Source organism: Crocodylus siamensis, chromosome 5 (assembly GCF_052110815.1).
Source record: "Crocodylus siamensis isolate JL-2025a chromosome 5, ASM5211081v1, whole genome shotgun sequence".
Taxonomy (NCBI): Eukaryota; Metazoa; Chordata; order Crocodylia; family Crocodylidae; genus Crocodylus; species Crocodylus siamensis.
This window is the reverse complement of record NC_143399.1, coordinates 144,502,294-144,521,484: the sequence shown is the minus strand read 5'-3', so window position 1 is coordinate 144,521,484 and position 19,191 is coordinate 144,502,294. Positions and strand designations below refer to the sequence as shown.

General features: G+C 41.3%; 1 protein-coding gene across 5 annotated transcripts in view; it reads right to left on the bottom strand.

The window, feature by feature from the left end:
• The window catches only part of ZNF385D (zinc finger protein 385D), a 739,383-nt gene that overhangs the window by 190,132 nt on the left and 530,060 nt on the right, over positions 1-19,191 (bottom strand). For 3 of the 5 annotated variants that reach the window (XM_090046559.1, XM_090046563.1, XM_090046562.1), the window contains one exon: positions 3,487-3,600. The exons of the other annotated variants lie outside the window; for them this stretch is intronic. In XM_090046559.1, coding sequence (XP_089902685.1) covers positions 3,487-3,600 — 114 coding nt within the window. The remainder of the gene's footprint in view (positions 1-3,486; positions 3,601-19,191) is intronic. 5 annotated transcript variants of the gene reach the window in all.

The window sequence follows — 19,191 nt, the reverse complement described above, 5'->3', positions numbered from 1 at the left end:
CTCTTCAACTTGAATCCAAAATCATGCCTAGTACTTGAGGGGGCACATAACTGGAAGCACATGTCTCAGATTCTTGTGCGTCATGAAAAGTCGCCTAGTTATTTCAATTCCTGCCAAACATGGATCAAAGAAGAGTAAAGGATAAAACAGTATAATTGCATCAATGTGGAGCTTCAACATATGATTAAACAAGACATAAAATACTGGGTGAACATTCTAGAAATGATCGTGGCTATAACACTATATCTTTCTAAAGATAAAATGGCTTTTGAGGCTTATCTAACAGGCTCTTCATGGCAAGCAATGGGGACTTCCTGGGTTTGGTGGTGTTACTAAGAAAGTATGATGAAGTAATGAAGGAGCATATGTGATCAAGGCCCTTCTTTATACATTGACACATGGAGAGAGATCTGACATTAATGGCGTCAACCTCCACAAAAAACTTGGTTATCTCCAAAGTCTATTTCTAATGAAAGGCAGTGCTTCTAAACAGATTCTACAATTTATGTATAACAATGAACTTCATGACAATTTCCCAAACACATGGACAGCACTCAGGAGCCTGTTAACCTTGCCCATAATGGTGACAAGCAGCAAATGGAGCAAATGGAGAAAACAAGCTATCTTTGCTGGCCCTCCTTTCTATCAAGAATGCTGTAGTTCAAAATACAGACCTGTCATAAGCAAAATCAGAGTTTGCGACAGCAAAGGTGCTCAGAGGTGTTTTCTGAGTCTTAGAATCTTGGTGAACAGAGTTTTTTTATTTCTTATTGATAGTTATTATTTAAATGTTTAATGTTTAGTTTATTTGTCACTTAACTATAATGTTATTTTTATGATTATTATTTATTATTTGAAAAAAATAAATCTAATCAAATTAAATTATGTGCCATTTCCTCTCTTGTATTTGTTTTAGTAAATTATAAGAAACGTTTGAGAAATCAGCTTTATTTCTGAAAGGGTGGGGATAGTGGTGCCAACATACAAGTTCACCTAGGGCACCATTTTCCCTAAGGGTGGCTCTGGGTGGATCAAAACCTGGAGAGAATTAGGGGGAATTAATGGAGCCAAACATGGAGAAAGCACTGTACATTGTTTCCTCATGAAAATAAAGAGTTTATGATTGCTGCACCTTCAGTTCTGCACTGAATCCAAAACAACACAGACCAGTCTGGATCCAAGTCCCACAAATCCAAAAAAACATGAAAATTCAGGGAATTGGGCAGACAGGACCATTCACATACATTACTGTGCACCCTCATCTATCTCCCCAGCTTTTTATTACTGAATTTCAAATATCTGAGCAGGTTCAAAGAGCTGCCATTGTAACCTGGTCCTTAAAATAGACACTTAAACTCATTCTCAACATAGGTAACCTTAAAAATATATCCTAAAAATACAATTAGAACAATCCAATTTGCAGAGTAATTGACTTTGAATGGACACAGCATTTAATCTACTGACTTGATTAGCTTTTATTCTTCAGGGACAGTGGATGTCCAGAAACGAAGTACAACTCAGTGATTTTAACATTTCCCTTTGGTAAGGTTATTAGTCTACAGCTGCCATGGAAAAGACTTCCAGTCAATACTAGGGTAGGACATGACAGGTTAAGGCAGCACCTGGATGGAAGTGTCTATACAATAGCGTTCTGCTAGTGGTGTTCTACTAGGACTGCCTGTGAATCTTTAGTATCTGAGAGGTCAAGGTTAAACTGTCTACTTACTGAAATGAAAAAAGGCCAAACTTGATCATTTAAAATAAAATTTGAAGAAAGAATAGGAAATGGTTAATCCACAGGGCATTGTCTCCAGGACTGCTGCAAGAATACTTGGTTTTTGCAGCAGTTATTTCAACAAGCTCAGAACTGTCTCTGAGCTCCAATTGCGAGCTTCTCCTTCATAGTGCGAACTTCTGAAGCTGAAATTCTGACTGTTTAATTGAAGGGTGCAACAAGCATATGTTCTGCACAAATAAGTGTGTGAAGTTTGAAGTGTCGTATATAACCACTATTAATGGCTTTTGCTTTCAAGGCACCACACACTTGGAAATGACTGCTACTTAATTTGAAGCCAAGATAAAACTTTAATTTATTGAAAAAGTCTGCCTCTTTCTAATGGAAACACAATTTGAAAATACCCAGCAGAGAATGATGTCAAGGTTTAATTAAAAACAGCAGTTCCTTATGAACTTCAGCCATACTAACTTTTGTTACAACTAGGCCCCTCTGTACAGACATCAGTCTGTTTTTGAGTAGGCCCCATGGTTCCCATGTGTTTCTGAGTCAATGGGTTTGGCTAGAATCATCTCTACCTCTGAAATCACTGGGCATCCTCAGGTTCATACTTCTTGTCCAGTGTCCATCCTTGGGACATGAAGCAACATGGAACACCACTACCCAGGTACTATCAGCCCCAAATCAATGTCTGAAACCTTCGAAGCACTTTAGTCATTTGCTACATTTGCACAGAACTCCACCCAAACCATGGGCTCCTAATGCTAGTTGCATGGGACAACAGAGCAGAAAAGGATAATACTCACATTTAGAGTAAAGACATTTCGCATCCAGCAATTTTGCTCTTAAATCATTTGAAAGTTACAAGTCTTTTAAAATAATAGAAGTTGTGAGATATACCTTCCCCACGTCAGATCTCCTTCAATGAGTATAAGGTTTGTCAGCATTTTAGGCTGGGCAGAGACTCTCCTACCATCTGTCTGCTATATCTTTCTCAAATCTGGTGGTCAGCAGTACATCTGAATAGAGCACAACCCTGTTTCTAAGTAGGGCTCTATGCTGTGCCACATGCTCAACTGAGAAGGCCCACTCACAACAACTCTGCCATCCTTCCACACATTGAGGAAAACTTCCAGACCACGCTGGATCTCTTAGCAGAAGTCTGCTGAACTTAGGGCCACTTTCTCAATATCAAAAAGACTAAAGTCCTCTATCAGCCTGATCGAGGCCATGTATCTGGGAAAGATCCTGGAGGTAGTCAAGCACTTTCCTTATCTAAGTAGCCACCTCTCTCAAAGAGTGAATACTGATGTGGAGACCCAGCACAGGATCCAGAGCACAAGTGCATTTTTTGGGAAATTGTTTTGGTATACTGTTATTGACCACAGTCTCCTGAAAGTTACCAATATCCAGCTCTGTGACAAAAGCCATCATCCCCACTCTCTTCTATGGATGTGAAATATGAGTGGCCTACCATTTTCATCTCAAGAGCCTGGAGAGGTATCACTAAATACATGTCTGAAATATCCTCCACATCAAATGGGAAGATGGCCACAAAAATGCCAGCATCTTTGCTGAAGCCAACATTTCCAACATTGAATCAGTGATCCTCAAGCACCAACTTCACTGGACCAGACATTGTGTGCAGATGCCCAACCCTTAGCTCCCAAAACAAATGCTCCCAGCTTAGTTGTGGCCTGAGGTCTCGTGGTGGCCAGAGGAAATGCTACAAGGACACACTGAAGGCATACCTCAAAAAAACGGATACCAACATCAACAGCTGGGAGAAGCTGGCTGCTAACCGACTCCAATGGCGCTGCAACATCAACCGAGTGACAGCCTGCTTCGAGGTAACGCATCTTGCCCTTGAAGCAAAGAAGAGAGAGTGGAGGAAGGAAAAGAGAGAAATCCCAGCCTACAGTCTATTTTTTCCAACAGAAAGATCTGCAACTTTCTGCAGATGGATCTGTGGCTCAAGGATTAGACTCTTAAGTCACCTCAAGACCCATCAAAGAACCATGGTAAAGATCATCCTCAAATTGAACGATTGCCAATGATGAATGAGGTACAAAATACCTTTGCTGGTATGAGAGCTGTCTGAAAAACATTGCAATTATGTGGCTTTAGGCAAGTTGACTTTTGTGCACCCAGGTTGCTCACAGACATGGGGGAAAAAATGGCACTTTACTTAAAGCTTAGCATGCCTCTGCACCAAATGCATGCCCAAAAGAGGCACTGTATTAGTTGGACCCAACATCTGTATAAATCAGGAGCTTCAGCAGGGCTTTTCAGCACTTTTATCTATTAGCTGATTCAATCAGGTATTAGATAAAAATACCAAAAAGCCTCAATAAAACTCCTGATCTATACAGGCACTATGGAACCAGATCCAGCTAGCCTACTGCCTCTTCCAGTAAAGCACTGTTTGTTTGTTTTTTTCCACATCTATCAGCACCACCAGTGTCCAGCCTTCTACATGTGGAAAACAAAGTTCATAATGTAACCCTGATACTTACCTTCCTCTAACAACTTTGCTTTGGGAAGTTCCTGAATTGGGGGTTTAAAAAAAACAGATGGCCTACATTTAAGTAACCTTATTTTAGCACTCATTTTCACCAGCAATTCTTAACTAAAATGAATAAAGCTACTAAGTAACCATTTGTACATAAATAAGCAGAGACAACTGAAATGTTTGGTAATTTGTCAACTTTTCAATAAGCAGCAAGGGAAATAAGGCTATGGATTTGGTACCACCTAGACTCCCTTACATTTAAGCACCAAGTATGCATTACGGGTATCTATCTACAAGTTGTGTAAGCCACCACGCTCACTTTTGCTTTATTCTATAGGTAATAATTTGGAATGTAATCAAGAGAGAACTGAAGTCAGAGTACCATTTGACTTCAAAGTGGACTCACTGATTTAATGTACTCCTTGGACCGGTTTAATGTTTTTAACAGAGGATGTGAAATCTGGTTTAGAAAACATGAAAACAAGCCCTTGCAGTGGCTTACCTACGACAGAAATTACCAGAATTTTGGCAATGTTGATAAAACCAAGAGTAAAAGCAATGCAGGGTAGGAAAAACTTGTTAATTATGTTCTCTAAAAAGGTAACTCAACAGAAGAGGGAAGGGTGGGGTCAGGGAAAGAACTGTTTCATATTTGCTGGAAAGAACATTTTCTGGACATGGGTTGGCTGAATAATCCTGGATAAGCATCAGTTAACATGTCAAAACCTTTGACATTTATCCAACTGTTTCTGACTGTCTGATCTGGAGATGGACCAACAAATTGTATTCTGGTAAGGATTAAATTTAAGCACTAGCACAGGATTCTGACTCATCCCTAGCCCCACATTTTTTACATGGTGTGTCAATTTAAAAGCAATGAGTAGTAGGTTTAAGTACTTCTTCAGATGTTAACTGTGGCAGAGGACAAAAGAATAAGTGATACCAAATCAGAAGTGAGGCAGAAGGCAGGGTAGAGTTGTCCCCTATAGATTAATTAATTAGTCTATAACTAGCTAATAAGCAAGAGCTCACTTCATCAGATTGTATGAAAGGACTTCTGGAGAGTATGCATTCAAATAGAGTGATTTAAATACAAAAGACAGGGAAGTGGGGAGGAAGGAGATGGGAAGTGCTGAGAGAAGCAGAGGTAGGTTAAAGTGAAAGACAAAGCAGTAAACCCGTATGGACATAGGAGGTCATAAAAGCTAATCTAGGTAGTGAATCTCTGGGGGGATTTATCATGTGCCAGCTGCTCCACAATAATGTGTTTTGCATGTCTGTTCCCATCCTGTGGTTAGTGGGAGCTAAACCAGGAGGTCCCTGAATGAAACATGGCTAAGTTACCATAATTTACATTCTGCTTATTTCAGGATAGGAACAGGCATACAAAACAGGTACTGCAAAACAACTGATTTATGGTAAATCACTTCTCTTTTGACTGAGTACAGTTTGTCTGTCTATCCACATCCAGATGTATGTGCAAAACTAGAAATCAAATAATGGAATGATTTAAGCATGCTAGGCATAACTTATTTAGCTTTTAAAAATCTTTTGTGGATCATGTTTTCTAACTTAATCTATTAATTGAGAGAAAGTATACTATTTCCATGATCTACATGTCTGTAATTTTTATAAACATCTCTCTCATAAAACAAGCCTGAACTAGTTTTTAAAACATTTGTCTGGGTAAGTAAATATTCCCCTCCCCCGCCCCTCACACACATAGAGCAAAAAAGCAATAAGAGATAAATGGGGGGAAATCCTGTACCCAAAAACAAACCGTAAAGTTGCTCTGAGCTCTACAGATCCTCATGGAATAAAAGGGGAGGAGAATTACCTTCAAGGCAAAGAGAGCTTAAATAGCAATTGTACCCTATTATAGAGATATTTCATGGATGACTTTATTGACAGCCATTTTTAGCCTCATTTTTTTACTGACAGTTAGTAAATGTATTGACAGTTGGGAACCCAACTAAACACTATATAATAAGAGGTATCATTGGTATTGTGGCTGGCCATTCTACAAAGCACTCCCACAAGCAAGGCTTGCCACAAAAAAGGAATATAGAGTTAAAGCTTAACGAAATGCCAAGTGCCACATAATTAGTGAGGAAAAGAGTTGCGATTATTACTTGAAGGTCCTAAAGTAGGATTGCCAATCCTCCCCCCACCCCCCAAAAAAATGTATTACAATGTGCAAGATTTTTACTCTGGCCAACCTTTTTTTTTACTGACACACATTTGTACTGTTTTTTTGTTTGTTTGTTTTGTTTTTACATAAAGTATCTGTAACTCTTTTGCCAGGCTTTCCCCTGCTGCCAGGCTCCATTTAGAAGAGTTGGGTTCAAATTTAGGAAGATAACATCAATCATAGTAAAAAAAAAGTTTAAAAGTTGTCAGTAAAAAATTTGCCATACAAAAAATCTTGGGTTGGCAACCTTGTTTGACTGCAGCAATGGTTTTGTACAGTGGTGTCCCCCCAGTAGGGGCCTCCTACTCACTCTTCTCATGCTTATGTCCCAACTTCACCCCACACCATGCTGCCTTTCCCCAGCCAACCCTCCTAGCCCTATTCTATGGGTTCCAATCCCCTCTTCCCAGCTTGTATCATCCCCTCATCCCAGCCCGTAGCCCAGGAGTATTACAGGAAGCCTGGGATCAAGCAGCAGCAGCAGCAGATGGTTAAGAGAAAGTTCCCTGCAGGGTGCTGCACTCCCACTCAAACACCAGGTAGTGTTGTTGTGTTCTGTTTCAATCAAGCCGTGTTTTTACTGGGTGCATCTACACAACGCGTTTACTATGGAGCTGACTAATTAGCTCTGCAGTAAAAATCTCAGTGTCTACATGTCCACCCCTATTAGGGAATGGGAAACTAATAAACTCCACAGCAGGGTAGTTCTTGAGAATTCAGAAGTGCTGGATTTTATAACATCCTTTATAGAAATATCTTTTAAAAGAGCTGTATTTAAAATCTAATGGTAGAGGGAACTGGTAGAGGGTGATTATGCTATGCCAAAATGGATAGACTACAATGCCAAAGTAGGTCAAATCAAAGTGGATGCGTAGTGCATTCTTTTAAGTTACTCAAGAGTGGTGTGCCTGATATACAATTACCTATGGGTGAATTGGCTGAGATAAAATAACATCCAACATAATTTTTTCTCTAAAATGTCAACAACCCTGAACTTTTGAGTTTCAAAAGCACTGAGGTAACTAAATATTTTCTTTGGTTCTACATGCCTCAGCACTTTGTAGCCCAGAGAAAGAAATAATGCAGAAAAGCTATTTTTTATCTGAACCAGAAAAAACCAGAGGGAAAAAAACCCACACTACTGGACATCCAATACAACCTATATGCATACTAAATACCAAGCTCAGTTTATCACCTAAATATTTGGGTGAGCTTTAGGCAGTATCCAAACTTGGCTCTAAATGGAGCCCTACTGACTTCAACATGTGCCTCTATGGAGCTTATTACAGGACCAAAAGCTTTGTTCATCAAGTGAAAAAGCTCAGAGGAAAAAACTTTGAGAATCACTGATAAGAATGTACTTCCCTGATTTTATAATATAACTTTGTTAAATAGCCAGGGTTTACATTGTTACATTTCATACCAACAGTAGTCAGGAAGAGCTGAATTGAAGTCATTGATTTTATACCACTTCAAAATAGAGAATAATTAAAAGGAGCATGTATTAAATGGATGCAAATATTTATTTGGGCTGATCCTGACTTATTTTTCAATGGTTTTTTAAATGTATAATCATCTCTCCCCAGTATCCATACCCTACTAAAACTGACATAGCTAAGATGGGCCAGCCACCTTTCAAGAATGCCTGAAACTTCCCTGCTAAAAAAAATTTCTTTGGTGAACTGTCAAATGGAGTATGCTCTCTTGGTGTACCAAAGAAGCAATACAAAGACACCCTAAAGGTGTCCCTAAAGAGTTTTGGCATTGACCTGGAGTCATGGGAGCAAATCACTTATAACTGTCCATCCTGGAGGTCATCAGTCCAGAGCAGACCACTGGCCTCTGAGCAATGGTGCATGGCAGAGGCAGTGAGGAAGCGCATGTCCAGGAAAACAAGGAACTCTCATGTCCAGTTCTCATCACTCTTCTTCCCCTGCTGCAGCAGATGGTTCAGGGCAAAGACTGGGCATATAAGTCACCTACATACCCACACAACCTAGCTTCCACCTCCCCACCTCTTTCTTTTCTCTTCTTTCTCCTTTTTCTTCTCTTTCTCCCTTTCTCTTTTCTTCCTCCCCTTTTCTTTCCTGCTTCCCTTCTTTCTCCCCACTCCCATCCCCCCCACTCCGCTGGATGCAGTTTTGTTCACTTGTGAAGGACAAACAACATAATTGTGGCTGCAGTAAGCCATGAACTCTTTCAAAAAAGTGCAGGGCAGAGAAAATCACAAGACATTATAAAGCATAAATATCTCCTATTTCTTTAACATTGACTAAACTGCTAATACAACTGATGCATTAAAGTATATTGAAAGCTGTGTTTGCTCTTCTTAGAATGAAATACATTCTTTATATTAACTCAGAAGTTTTGAATAAGACATGTTTACCACCAATAATGGCTGTCTATAAAAAAAATGAACATACAGTTATGCAACTTGAATAATTCCACATTAACTCCTTTACTTGGTTCAAGACTCAAGCATTGCTTTAAATAAAAAGAAGCTGTATACCAAGTTGCAGCTCTAGCACAGTGGGCACATCTACATGAGATGCTAACTGCTCAGTAGCCAGTATTACTGTGTCACAGCACAAACAGTGCTAATATGGTATTGCACAGTATTATTAGGCTACCATGAAGTAGCATCACTAAAAAGGCATGCACTGGTGCTACTGTGCAATAATGCCTGTTACTGTAGATTAATTTAGTACTTGATTATACAAGTACTAAACTTAATGTGCTGTAAGTACAGTGTATTAATGAACATGTAGATGTGCCCAGTGGTTCTTAAACAATTTTGGGCCATGGGCAACTGTACTGAACTGAATCATGCTTTGCTACCCTTGTCAGTCTCATCTTCAACTCTTTAATTCCATGCTTGAGGTTGTTGCTCACCATCTATATAGTCACTCATATGTACTGGCAACTTTAAGGAATATAGGGAAAATCAGGCAGTAGCATCCTTTTGTGGGGCAAGAGAAGATAACATTCTAGGAAATTTGGAGTAAACGTCACATTGTATAGTACAACATAATCAAGTGATTTAATAAAATGAATATTCAGAACCTTGAAGCTTTTCACATACTGCATGTTCTGTGCTTTTGAGCTGCCATTTGATGGTATTTTCACTATTGTAACAGTACAGAAGAAAAATATGTATTTAATAAAAAATAATACCATTTCATTTAATTTCATTTTTAAAATGCAATGCTGATAAATTGATACTGCACAGTTTTGCTTCTCTTTGCTCTCACCTGAGCTGCTCAAGGGACACTAAATTTAGCACCACACACAGCATACTGTTCACCCTCAGGGTCAACATCAATTTATGTGGCAAATCTCTTGCCTATCAGAGCATTCCCTTAAAAAGAAATTAAATGCATCAGGACATTGAAAAAAGTTGCAATGATTTGTGTGGTAACAGATATGGGAAATAATTCTGAATGCAATGAAACATATTTTTCTCAAAAAACTGGACCTTGGGCCCAAACAAAAACATAAAATAAAATCGCAGATTCACAGCCATGTGTCACTCAAAATGGATGCTTTTTCTGCACTAAACTCTTATATTCCTAAGAACTCTACTTGTCTAGAAAGGCACAGGCAGTTTTTGCAGCAGCTTAGGAGAGATATGCACACTGTGTGTTCTCTGAGGTGAGTAGGCTTTATTTCTTGTTTCCCTTAATCTAAAGCAAAGACATTTATATTTTCCTCTTTATGCATGAAAACTTAAGTGAAATCCTTTGGTCTGTCTGTCTCTTCTAGACTTCTAAGGGCAGGTTCTGAGCTGCTATGAAGCAAAAACAGTTTAGCCTAAGCAGAGAGCAGGGTTTCCTTTCCTTGGAACTTCATCTCCTTTTCAAAAGCACAAGCTATTTTTAATTCATTGCTCATTTTAGTGCAGTCTGAAATATATTTTCAACAGGTAGTGAGGTAATATCCTCTTTTTATTTGTGCAAATTAGGCTGGAAAACAGAACAGCATATCAAGCTGACACAAATTCAGTAGAGAGAGAGAATAAATAAGACTGGAAGTAGGATGGATTAGTAATGACTTTGCTTCCAAATACTTCAAGATTATATTCATTCTCCCAGGCAAGTAAAAACATAAGATTAAAAAAGGTAGAGCTATTTAATACATTGTAACACTTTTTAATGGGCTGTTTAAACTTATTTTGCTATATTTTTGGCTTTTTTATTGTTTTCCTGTGCGGACACCAATTTGTAACTGGGCTTGTGGACACATTGGGAACATTCACAAGAGCATGCGATGCCACTTTCAGTGTCACAAACCCCTTTGAGATGCTGCAAGACACACATATGGGAACAAAAAAACCTTCCCCATGCTGCATGTTTGCAGTACAGGGGCAACATTTAACACCTGGATATCCAGGTATCCAAAAATACCCCGGGAAAAAAAGCAGGGCAGGGCACAGTCCCAGACCATGCCCTGAGGTAACCAGAAGCTTTGTTCTCTACAGAGATGGTAGACAGCCAGAGCATCTCTATGCTTGACCCTTTCCCCGGTGCTGAAGCATCCTGCCTGCTCACGTAGGGCAGGCAGCAGTGTAAGCTGTTGTGACTGGGACCTGGGCCCTGTGCCAGGTCAGTAGGGGGTGCAGGGGAGGACGGGAGAGGGGACCATGAGGGGTCTCACCCAGATCCAGCCCCCCTGCTCACTTCCCCAGCTCCCCAATCACTTTTCCAGTTCCCCAATTCTTTCCCCAGCTGCTCCTTCCTCCTGAAACAGCCCTGCCACATGGCACGGGGCAGTGGGGATCAGCATGGGACAGTGGGCTCAGCCCCAGCTGCCTGAAATCTGTGTTGCCACTGCTGCATTGTGTGGCTGTGGCTCTACTCAGCAGGGCACCACATGGTGTGGTGTGCTTTTGGGCAGCTCGGGGTTGTGATTGCCCTGCACCGTTCATGGGGACCATCTGCTGCACTGGGCCTGGCCTCGTGTACATGGAAGCAGCCTGGCCTGATGGCACATGGGGCTCCTGCATGAAGGGCCCAGCCTCGCATGGCAGACGGTCCCTGCAAGTGGCATGGGGCCCTGGGTCACAGCCCCAAGCTTCCTGAAAATGCGACATGCTGTGTGGTACCCTGCCAAGGATGGCCACAGCTACACAATGTAGCACTCGCACCATGGGTGCCAGGCAGCTGGGGCTGAGCCCCGCTGCCCCCAACAGCTCCATGCCATTCTAGGGGGCTGTGCTGTGATTGCTGGAGAGTGTGGAGATGCTGGCACCAGATGGGGGAGCAGGCGGGGCAGTGATCAGGGGTCTGGGAGAGCGATCAGGGAGCAGGGGGAGCAAGAAGGGGGGTTGGGACCCAGTAGAGAGGTGCTAGGACCCTGCAGGGGGGGCAGTCCATATTCTGTGTGGAGGCTGTGCCCTGTAAGGGGTAGGGAACCCACCCCTCCTGAGCATCCGCCCACACAGTCCCCCCCCCACACACAGTCCCCCCACATCCCTCCATACCCACCCATACTCCTTTCTACTCCCCTCCTGCAAACCCCACATCCCCCTACCACACACCCATTGTGTGATAGGAAATCCAAAAGCAAACATCAAGGCATATAGATATTCAGAATTTATTTTATTATGTTGATAGGGACACTGGTAGGCTTCCAAATTGCTTTAACCTTGTAAATATAGCAATAAAACATTGCCCGACTGATCGATCCTATTCTCTCTCTGATCCCTCTCTCTCTGTCTATATATATATAAATATATATATATATATAGTCTTTTGTTCTACTTGTGGAAGAACATATATTTGGGAGTATCTTAAAAAGTGATTTTGGGATGCTGCTTTGGCAGTCCTTCTGGCACAACAGGTAGTATCCCCAGATACCAAGTGGCCAGGTGCTCCTGAGGGCACATAGTCATGAGCTGCTGGCCAGGGCAAGTTTTTATACTGCTGGGGCAAGCTGCAGATCCTGGAGGAGCTCAGCAGGGTTATTTTGCCCCAAGCGGTACAACTTGCCCCACAGCAAAGTTCATGTCTGTTTACATGCACTGAGGCAAAAAGCCCCAGCTCAAATTTGTGTCACTTCTATTTGAGCTGCTGCAAAAGCACATGCCTGCATGTGTGTATGCACCCATTGGGTACTTTAGTACTCAAGCCTCTATCTCCATTTTACCCTCTTTTTTCTGGCCTTCTCTATATACCCTATATTTCATAGACTATTCTTCATCAGTCTCATAACTGTTCCACTAGAATCCTGCCTATGTTATTTTCTAACCACCAGCTGCTTCCCAGTGCTAATACTGCAGTCCCAGAGGGCACTGTTTTGGCAGCATTCCTTTGGCATATCCTTGTCATTGCAGACTTCTGGCAACATCAGTAACATCACTGTTTCATGCAATTAGCAAATCCATAGATTTCAAACACAAAATATGAGCTACATGGTGGATTTAGGATGTTCCCTTATCCATTCCCTGCTATCATACACTCATGGCACTCTGCCTGCATACACTATTAACAACAATGCTTAGACTTGATATGACATGACTTGCTATTTGTTATTGCAAGTTACACTTCCCAACCTTTTGTCTTTTCTTAAACAGATTTTTAATAATTCATTTTTAACCCTTCCAACACAGAGCACACCAGCTTCCAAAGGAACCCAGTGGAGCTAATGCTAAGGCCCCCTAAAGGCATTGCACAAATAACTGATTAATTATGCAATTACCTTAAGAACAGCTACACATACAAAGTATCTATCACACGATAAAAAAGCTCCAACCAGCTATAAAGTCAGACCTCAAATGCATGCTAACTTTATAGCTGATTGCTATCAAGCTTTAATTTGCATGTGCATCAGGGTCTCCCCTGGGAATGGGAGCCCAGTCAGCAGACAGGGCTCCCACGTGCAAAGGTACAACTTGAAACTCCCAAGGCCTAAGGAATGCAGCTGCCATGATCCCCAAGGCCTGGGGGCTCATGAAACCCTAAGTCCACATGGGGCTTATGTCCGCAGCTGCACCTCACTGTCAGCCCGAACCAAGAGTCCTGCAACTGATGGGGCTTTTGGTCCTGACTGCACATGGTACCCATGGCTGGGAGCCCCTCAGCGAAGGGGCTCCAAGCCATGGGAACCTGCTTCTTGCCAGTGCAGAGGGAGCCCAATCTTGGGGGATCCTGAACCTGGGCTTCCCCTGCAACAGAAATAAGGTGCACTTGGATCTAATGTGAGATCCCACTCTGGCAGAATGCCACCTCTGTCTCTCCCCAAAAACTCTGCTATGTGACAATTTGGTTAACATGGTCACTGCAAAGGGCAGACATCCCATGGGCTCTTTAGGTAACACTGAGTTGTAACCTGAGTTGGATACATTTCTGAGGGAGGGGGGAAACCTGCTCCCTCTGCCTACCTGACTGGCATCACACACCTGAGTGAGGGGCTTGGAGTCCCTATTGTTCTGAGCAATGCCAGTCTATCCGGCAACCAGTAATGCATTTCAAATTGGTTGGCTAGCAGCCAACAGGTGCTGGCCTCCATTGGACCAGGTAAATGAGATCATATATAAGTTAAGAGCTGCCCAGGAGGGGGAGAAGTAGCCATGATGAAAACTCAGAAAGAGAAGAGGTGGACCACCTGAAACTTGCTCTCTCTCTTGAAACTCATGATCAATGAACTGCCTGCTTCCAGAAGGGATCTCCACCTGCCTCTGGATGATACTTGTGACTAAGGTACCTGAGATCTAACTATATATATAGCTTGCAGTAACTCAAATGTGTGGTCAAAGGCTACCCAGCCATGCCAGTTTGCTCTAAGGGATTTCTCTAATATTGCCTATTCCTACTCTGTACCTTATTCCAAACCTATTCTTTGTAACCAATAAAGTTCTCCTTTACACCTAGTGTGGGAGACTTATTGGAAGTGGGTCTAGATTATCTCTTGAGGTCCCCTTGGTTCGACTGACTAAGGGAAACCATTATTTGTGCTTCAGACTGAGTGAACCACCCCAAGTTCTTCAAGTGGGTCAAGTACCCTCAAGGACTACTAGGCCTGTGTTTCCCAGGGGGCACAGTGCCAGTATCAGGCCAGACCCTGGGTGGCACTACCCCCAGGCTAGCAGGTGTGCTCCAGGAAGGGGGTTGGCTAGATGTGAAACACCCCCAGGGAGGCATTCAGAGCCTGGAAGTTAGTCAGGTGCAGTGAGGTGGATAGCTCTGTGCAGGAGCACCCCCTAGTGGCCTACCACACGCACAATCATGCCCCCTGCCATGCAGGTGTAGAGGGGGCTTCAGGGTATGATGTAAATTGTCTCTGTAGTTCTTGGTAGACAAGTGTTTGATGCCACCTGTAAAACTTCACCAAATGTACAATATCAAGAATAAGATCAGGGAAACTCAATAGGTCAACCATCAGCAACCTTTTCTGGTGGCGGGCCAGAATGGCCCAGCTCAAGTCCAAGTCAGGCCAGTGCTAGGCCTAACTGCTACCACTGATGCTCACCATCATCAGCTCTGCTCACCATACAGCTGCAGTGCATCACAGGAAAAGTCCACAACATCCAGCCACAGAGCAGCATGACATGGGCAAAGCCCCCAGCACCAAATGCCACTGGATTTGGTACACAAGCCATAGGTTTCTGACCTCGGCAGTAGGCAGAATGTTTATGAACTGAGGTGGAATGCTTAATCAGTAAAGATGAGCAAGAAAAATTCTTGCTTCCTTAGGATACCTATGTAAAAATATCTGTATAACAAGTATAGAGCCAACGAAGTATACAGGGAGCTTTGCAGTCTATAGGCATGCTTTCTTCCCCTTAATGCTGCGGGGGGGGGAGGGCGGGACATTGGCAGTGGATGGGGGAAGTGGGCCTTTATGGTACTGGTAGAGGCAGAACGCAGCTCATGCATCTAGTACTCCTCAGCAGTCTCTCTGTGTCCTCCACTGCAGTTCCTTCTCTTAAAATAAGTGCCAATGAGCAATTCTGTCCCAGCACTCTCAGCCAGAGCACCTCTGAACAAAGGCAGGGAACTGCCAGGTTTTTTCCTAGCTATGTCCCTGCCCTTATACACTGAAGTATAATCTTGAGGCTGGGATAAAGCAATAGTGGGGAAACTCAAAGTAGGTGCTGACATTCAGGCCAGGCTCAGACATTACACTTTTACCAGTATAAGTGATTGGAAACTGGTCTATACCCATAACAGAACAGAAGCTTGGCACACAGAAATGGTCTATACCTGTAACAGAACAGAAGTTCAGCACCGGTTTAAATATTGCAGAACCCGGTCTAAGATTTGCTCCCCCCACCAAAGGGCAAATGTGTGTTATGTTCGCTACCAATCTAAACTATGATGTTTACAGAAAACCATATAACTTGGATCAATTCTGCTGTAGGTTTTTTGAATGTCTGAACCTAGCCTAACAGACCATCTGCTTCAGTATGATTTAGCCACATTGTATCATATTATCTAAGCCAAGTCAGGTGAGACCTGCATTTGAGGAAAATCACTGATAGAAGACATAAGGGTCTAGAAATAGTAGTGGGTTTATAGGTAATTTACACTGAGTAAGCAATGGACTGATAATCAGAACTAGTTTAGGTTATCAGAGATGCTATATTTTTATGAGACTAATAACTGAGCTACTGACTAGCTGCCTCTATGACACTGTGAAAAAATAAAAGGATTAGATCATTGGCTGCAGCTGAGGGGCAAACATTGCTTTAGGCATTGTTCCTGGTTTCTTAAACTCAAGGATGGCTATGGATTTTCCCAGCTTCATGCAATAGACCAACCCCAGGGCTCCTTTAAGTTACATATGAGCTACCCATAGGCTTAAGTAGCTGTTATGATAGCAAGGGATTTCTGGTAGTCTTTGTGATATCATCTCTTCCTAGAACCACTCTCCAGGCCACTTGAAGTAGAGCTGACAGTGTGGGCATTCCACTATAACAGTTACATTCAGCTAGTCAGATCTACCAATTTTTAAGTTGCTTCACAGCAATGTGAGCAATGCATGCCACACTCTAAACCCCCAGGTCCAGCAAAAGGATATTTTATGTAAACTAAATTTTAGCTGTCTAAATTATTTGTATTTGCATTTTGTTACAGACTAGTTAACTTCCTGTCCTGGACTGTTAAATAGCTGTTCTGTTCCACTTTAGAAATGGCTGCTCTTCAGAGCTCATCACTGTGTAGAATAGCTGTCAAGTTCCTTAAGTACACTGTCATCCCTCTTGATAAAAAGGTTAAATAGGCATGTATAATATCAGCTATTTTTTTTAATTCACTGCTGTCTCATTTATGAATCACAATGCTTGGATTATAACACTCCATTAATTTGTTGGTTTTTAAAGATGTTAGGGCAATGATTTTACTATGCAATGATGAGTGTTGACCATGGTATCTTTAAAAGAGAAACGTGGATTTCATAAGACATATGGTCTTTTGTACTATTAATGATGAATTATTTTGACTGTTAATTTCACGTGTCTAGATATATTCACACAGCACTACTTGAAGCAGCCAGCAAGGCCAAAGGCAAGATGCCAGAAAAAACAGCAGTTGCATGAGAATTTGGAGTTCTAAGTCTCAATTCTACTGTACAAGTTCAACACATAACCTTTGGGGACTGTCTTGTCTTATCAAAAATATCATAAAATATAATAAATTAGACAGAATATGAACACAATAGAAATATTCCATCATAATGTGCATCGTGGAATGACTCTTAACCATGTCTCATTTGCTAGCCAAAAGTCCTGTGGTTTAAAAACAGTGGGAAGGGAAAATTCCCTATTTGTCAAAATGGAAGGACATGTGTTTTAGACTAAATTAATATTCCAAATTCTATACATGCGCAGAAAAAGGTAATTGTGCTCACAAATATATTTTTATTAGTAAATTGCTGTACACATGAATGTTTACTGCCATGTCTCACTGTTGAAAAATTTTCCATAAAGAACAAAGTACGAGTTGTGATTAAGTTTAACAAACTAGTTATACATCTAGATTAGCAATGCAAACAAGCCAAGGTACTAGGAAGATCTGTTTCTTACTTTAAAGTCCCTGTGAATGTTTGTATTATCGACAGAAATATTATTTATTTAGAATTTTTTTCACTCTTTTTCCTCCTCAGACTACAATACTCTAACAATTTCTTTAAGTAATTTTTTCCCCTTTAATAGCAGCCTTTGAAAAACAGGCCAATAATCATCATATTTAAACTGTAGATTTTATGAGTTATACTTACTATACTACTCATTAACGTTTTTATAGTCTGTGCAGAATAAAATAATCATTGATCTTTTTCTTCTGAGCTCTATTAACATAAAGGGTGTAAACATCAACTGATTAAAACATTACTTAAAATGCTTTATTAAAATTTATTTTAAGCTGTTACACTCATTAAGACTTGACAAATCTGAAGAGCACTTCATTTAATTTCCTATTTGAAAATGTTTTGCATTCAAAGTAAGAGCCTGAGGGACTCTCAGTCCCCAGAAAGGGCTGTGCTATTGCCACTGTGCATAGGATGCTATGACTTTCAGATAGCTACTTATCTGCCAACCCACTGTGCAGTGCCCTCTAGCATGAATGTAAGGCAGGATGAGATAACTAGGAAAGCCTTATTCCTTCTCTATTACTAATCCGCAGTTAAAGAAACAAACATATGAAATGTTCAGATCACCTTTTTGTTTTGTTTTGTTTAGATAAACAAACTACAGCAGTAAGTAAAAAACACCCTGTCGACTTCATTTCAGGAACTGAAAATGGTGTCTGTGGATTTTCACCTTCATGGATCAAATTAAGCCCATGTTACCGCTCAATAAAAGTTCTTATAACTGGACTGAAATTCTACAATCTAGTATATACAAAATCCTTTTGTTATGTAATTTAGTAGTGGACAACAGTTTATACAAGGAATGGTTTCAACAGGCTATTTCACTCATATGAAAAAGTAGAACCAGTTCTAAGTCCATTAGTTCTCACTGGTCCAGCATTAACTGCAGCAGGAGCAACAAAAAAGTACCAGTAAGCCACACTCAAATGAGAAATATACTGACAGTACATAATGGAGAAACATATAAGAGTTGGAAGGCCACATACTTAACCTGCTTCACGAAGAATATTTCTACGTGCGAACACAACTCCAGGATGCATGCAACCTGCATTTGGCAACTTCAGTAGGCACCCATGAATGCCACCAATAATGAGACATCAATGAGGCCAGTCAATGAGGCCACACGATGCAAATAATCTGCCTAGCGGAAAAAATTTTAGTCAATTTTGGCCCTTCAGGAGCTGTAAAGACACTGACACAAGAGGCAAAGAAGAAACAGATGCAAATGAGGGAACTGTACCCTGGCTATATTGAGGGCATTCTCCTAAAAATATCAGAGGTAGCACACTGTGCAAAGGAGAAAAAACACAAACCTAAAATATTTGAATATGATCTTAAAATTCATTTCCCAAGAGTATTCATGCGAGAAACCTGAATTTCCACAGAAAGCGAAAACAGAAGGAACGTGAATGGAGCTGATATGAATGTAATTTAAATTCCAAAGCGACTTTTCACGGAAGTTTTCTTTCAATATTCCCCCAGCTCTGCCCATGAATAAACCCCTCTAAGGCTGCAAGATTCCTGCCGTTCATCTGGCTACAGGTCCCTGCTGTTCATCATAAACACAAAAGACCGTCAAATTCTCTAACTAGAGCATAATCCTAAACAAAACAGCAGAAAATCATTGAAATAAACTGTTATAAAATTCAAACAGCTCCACGAACAGGG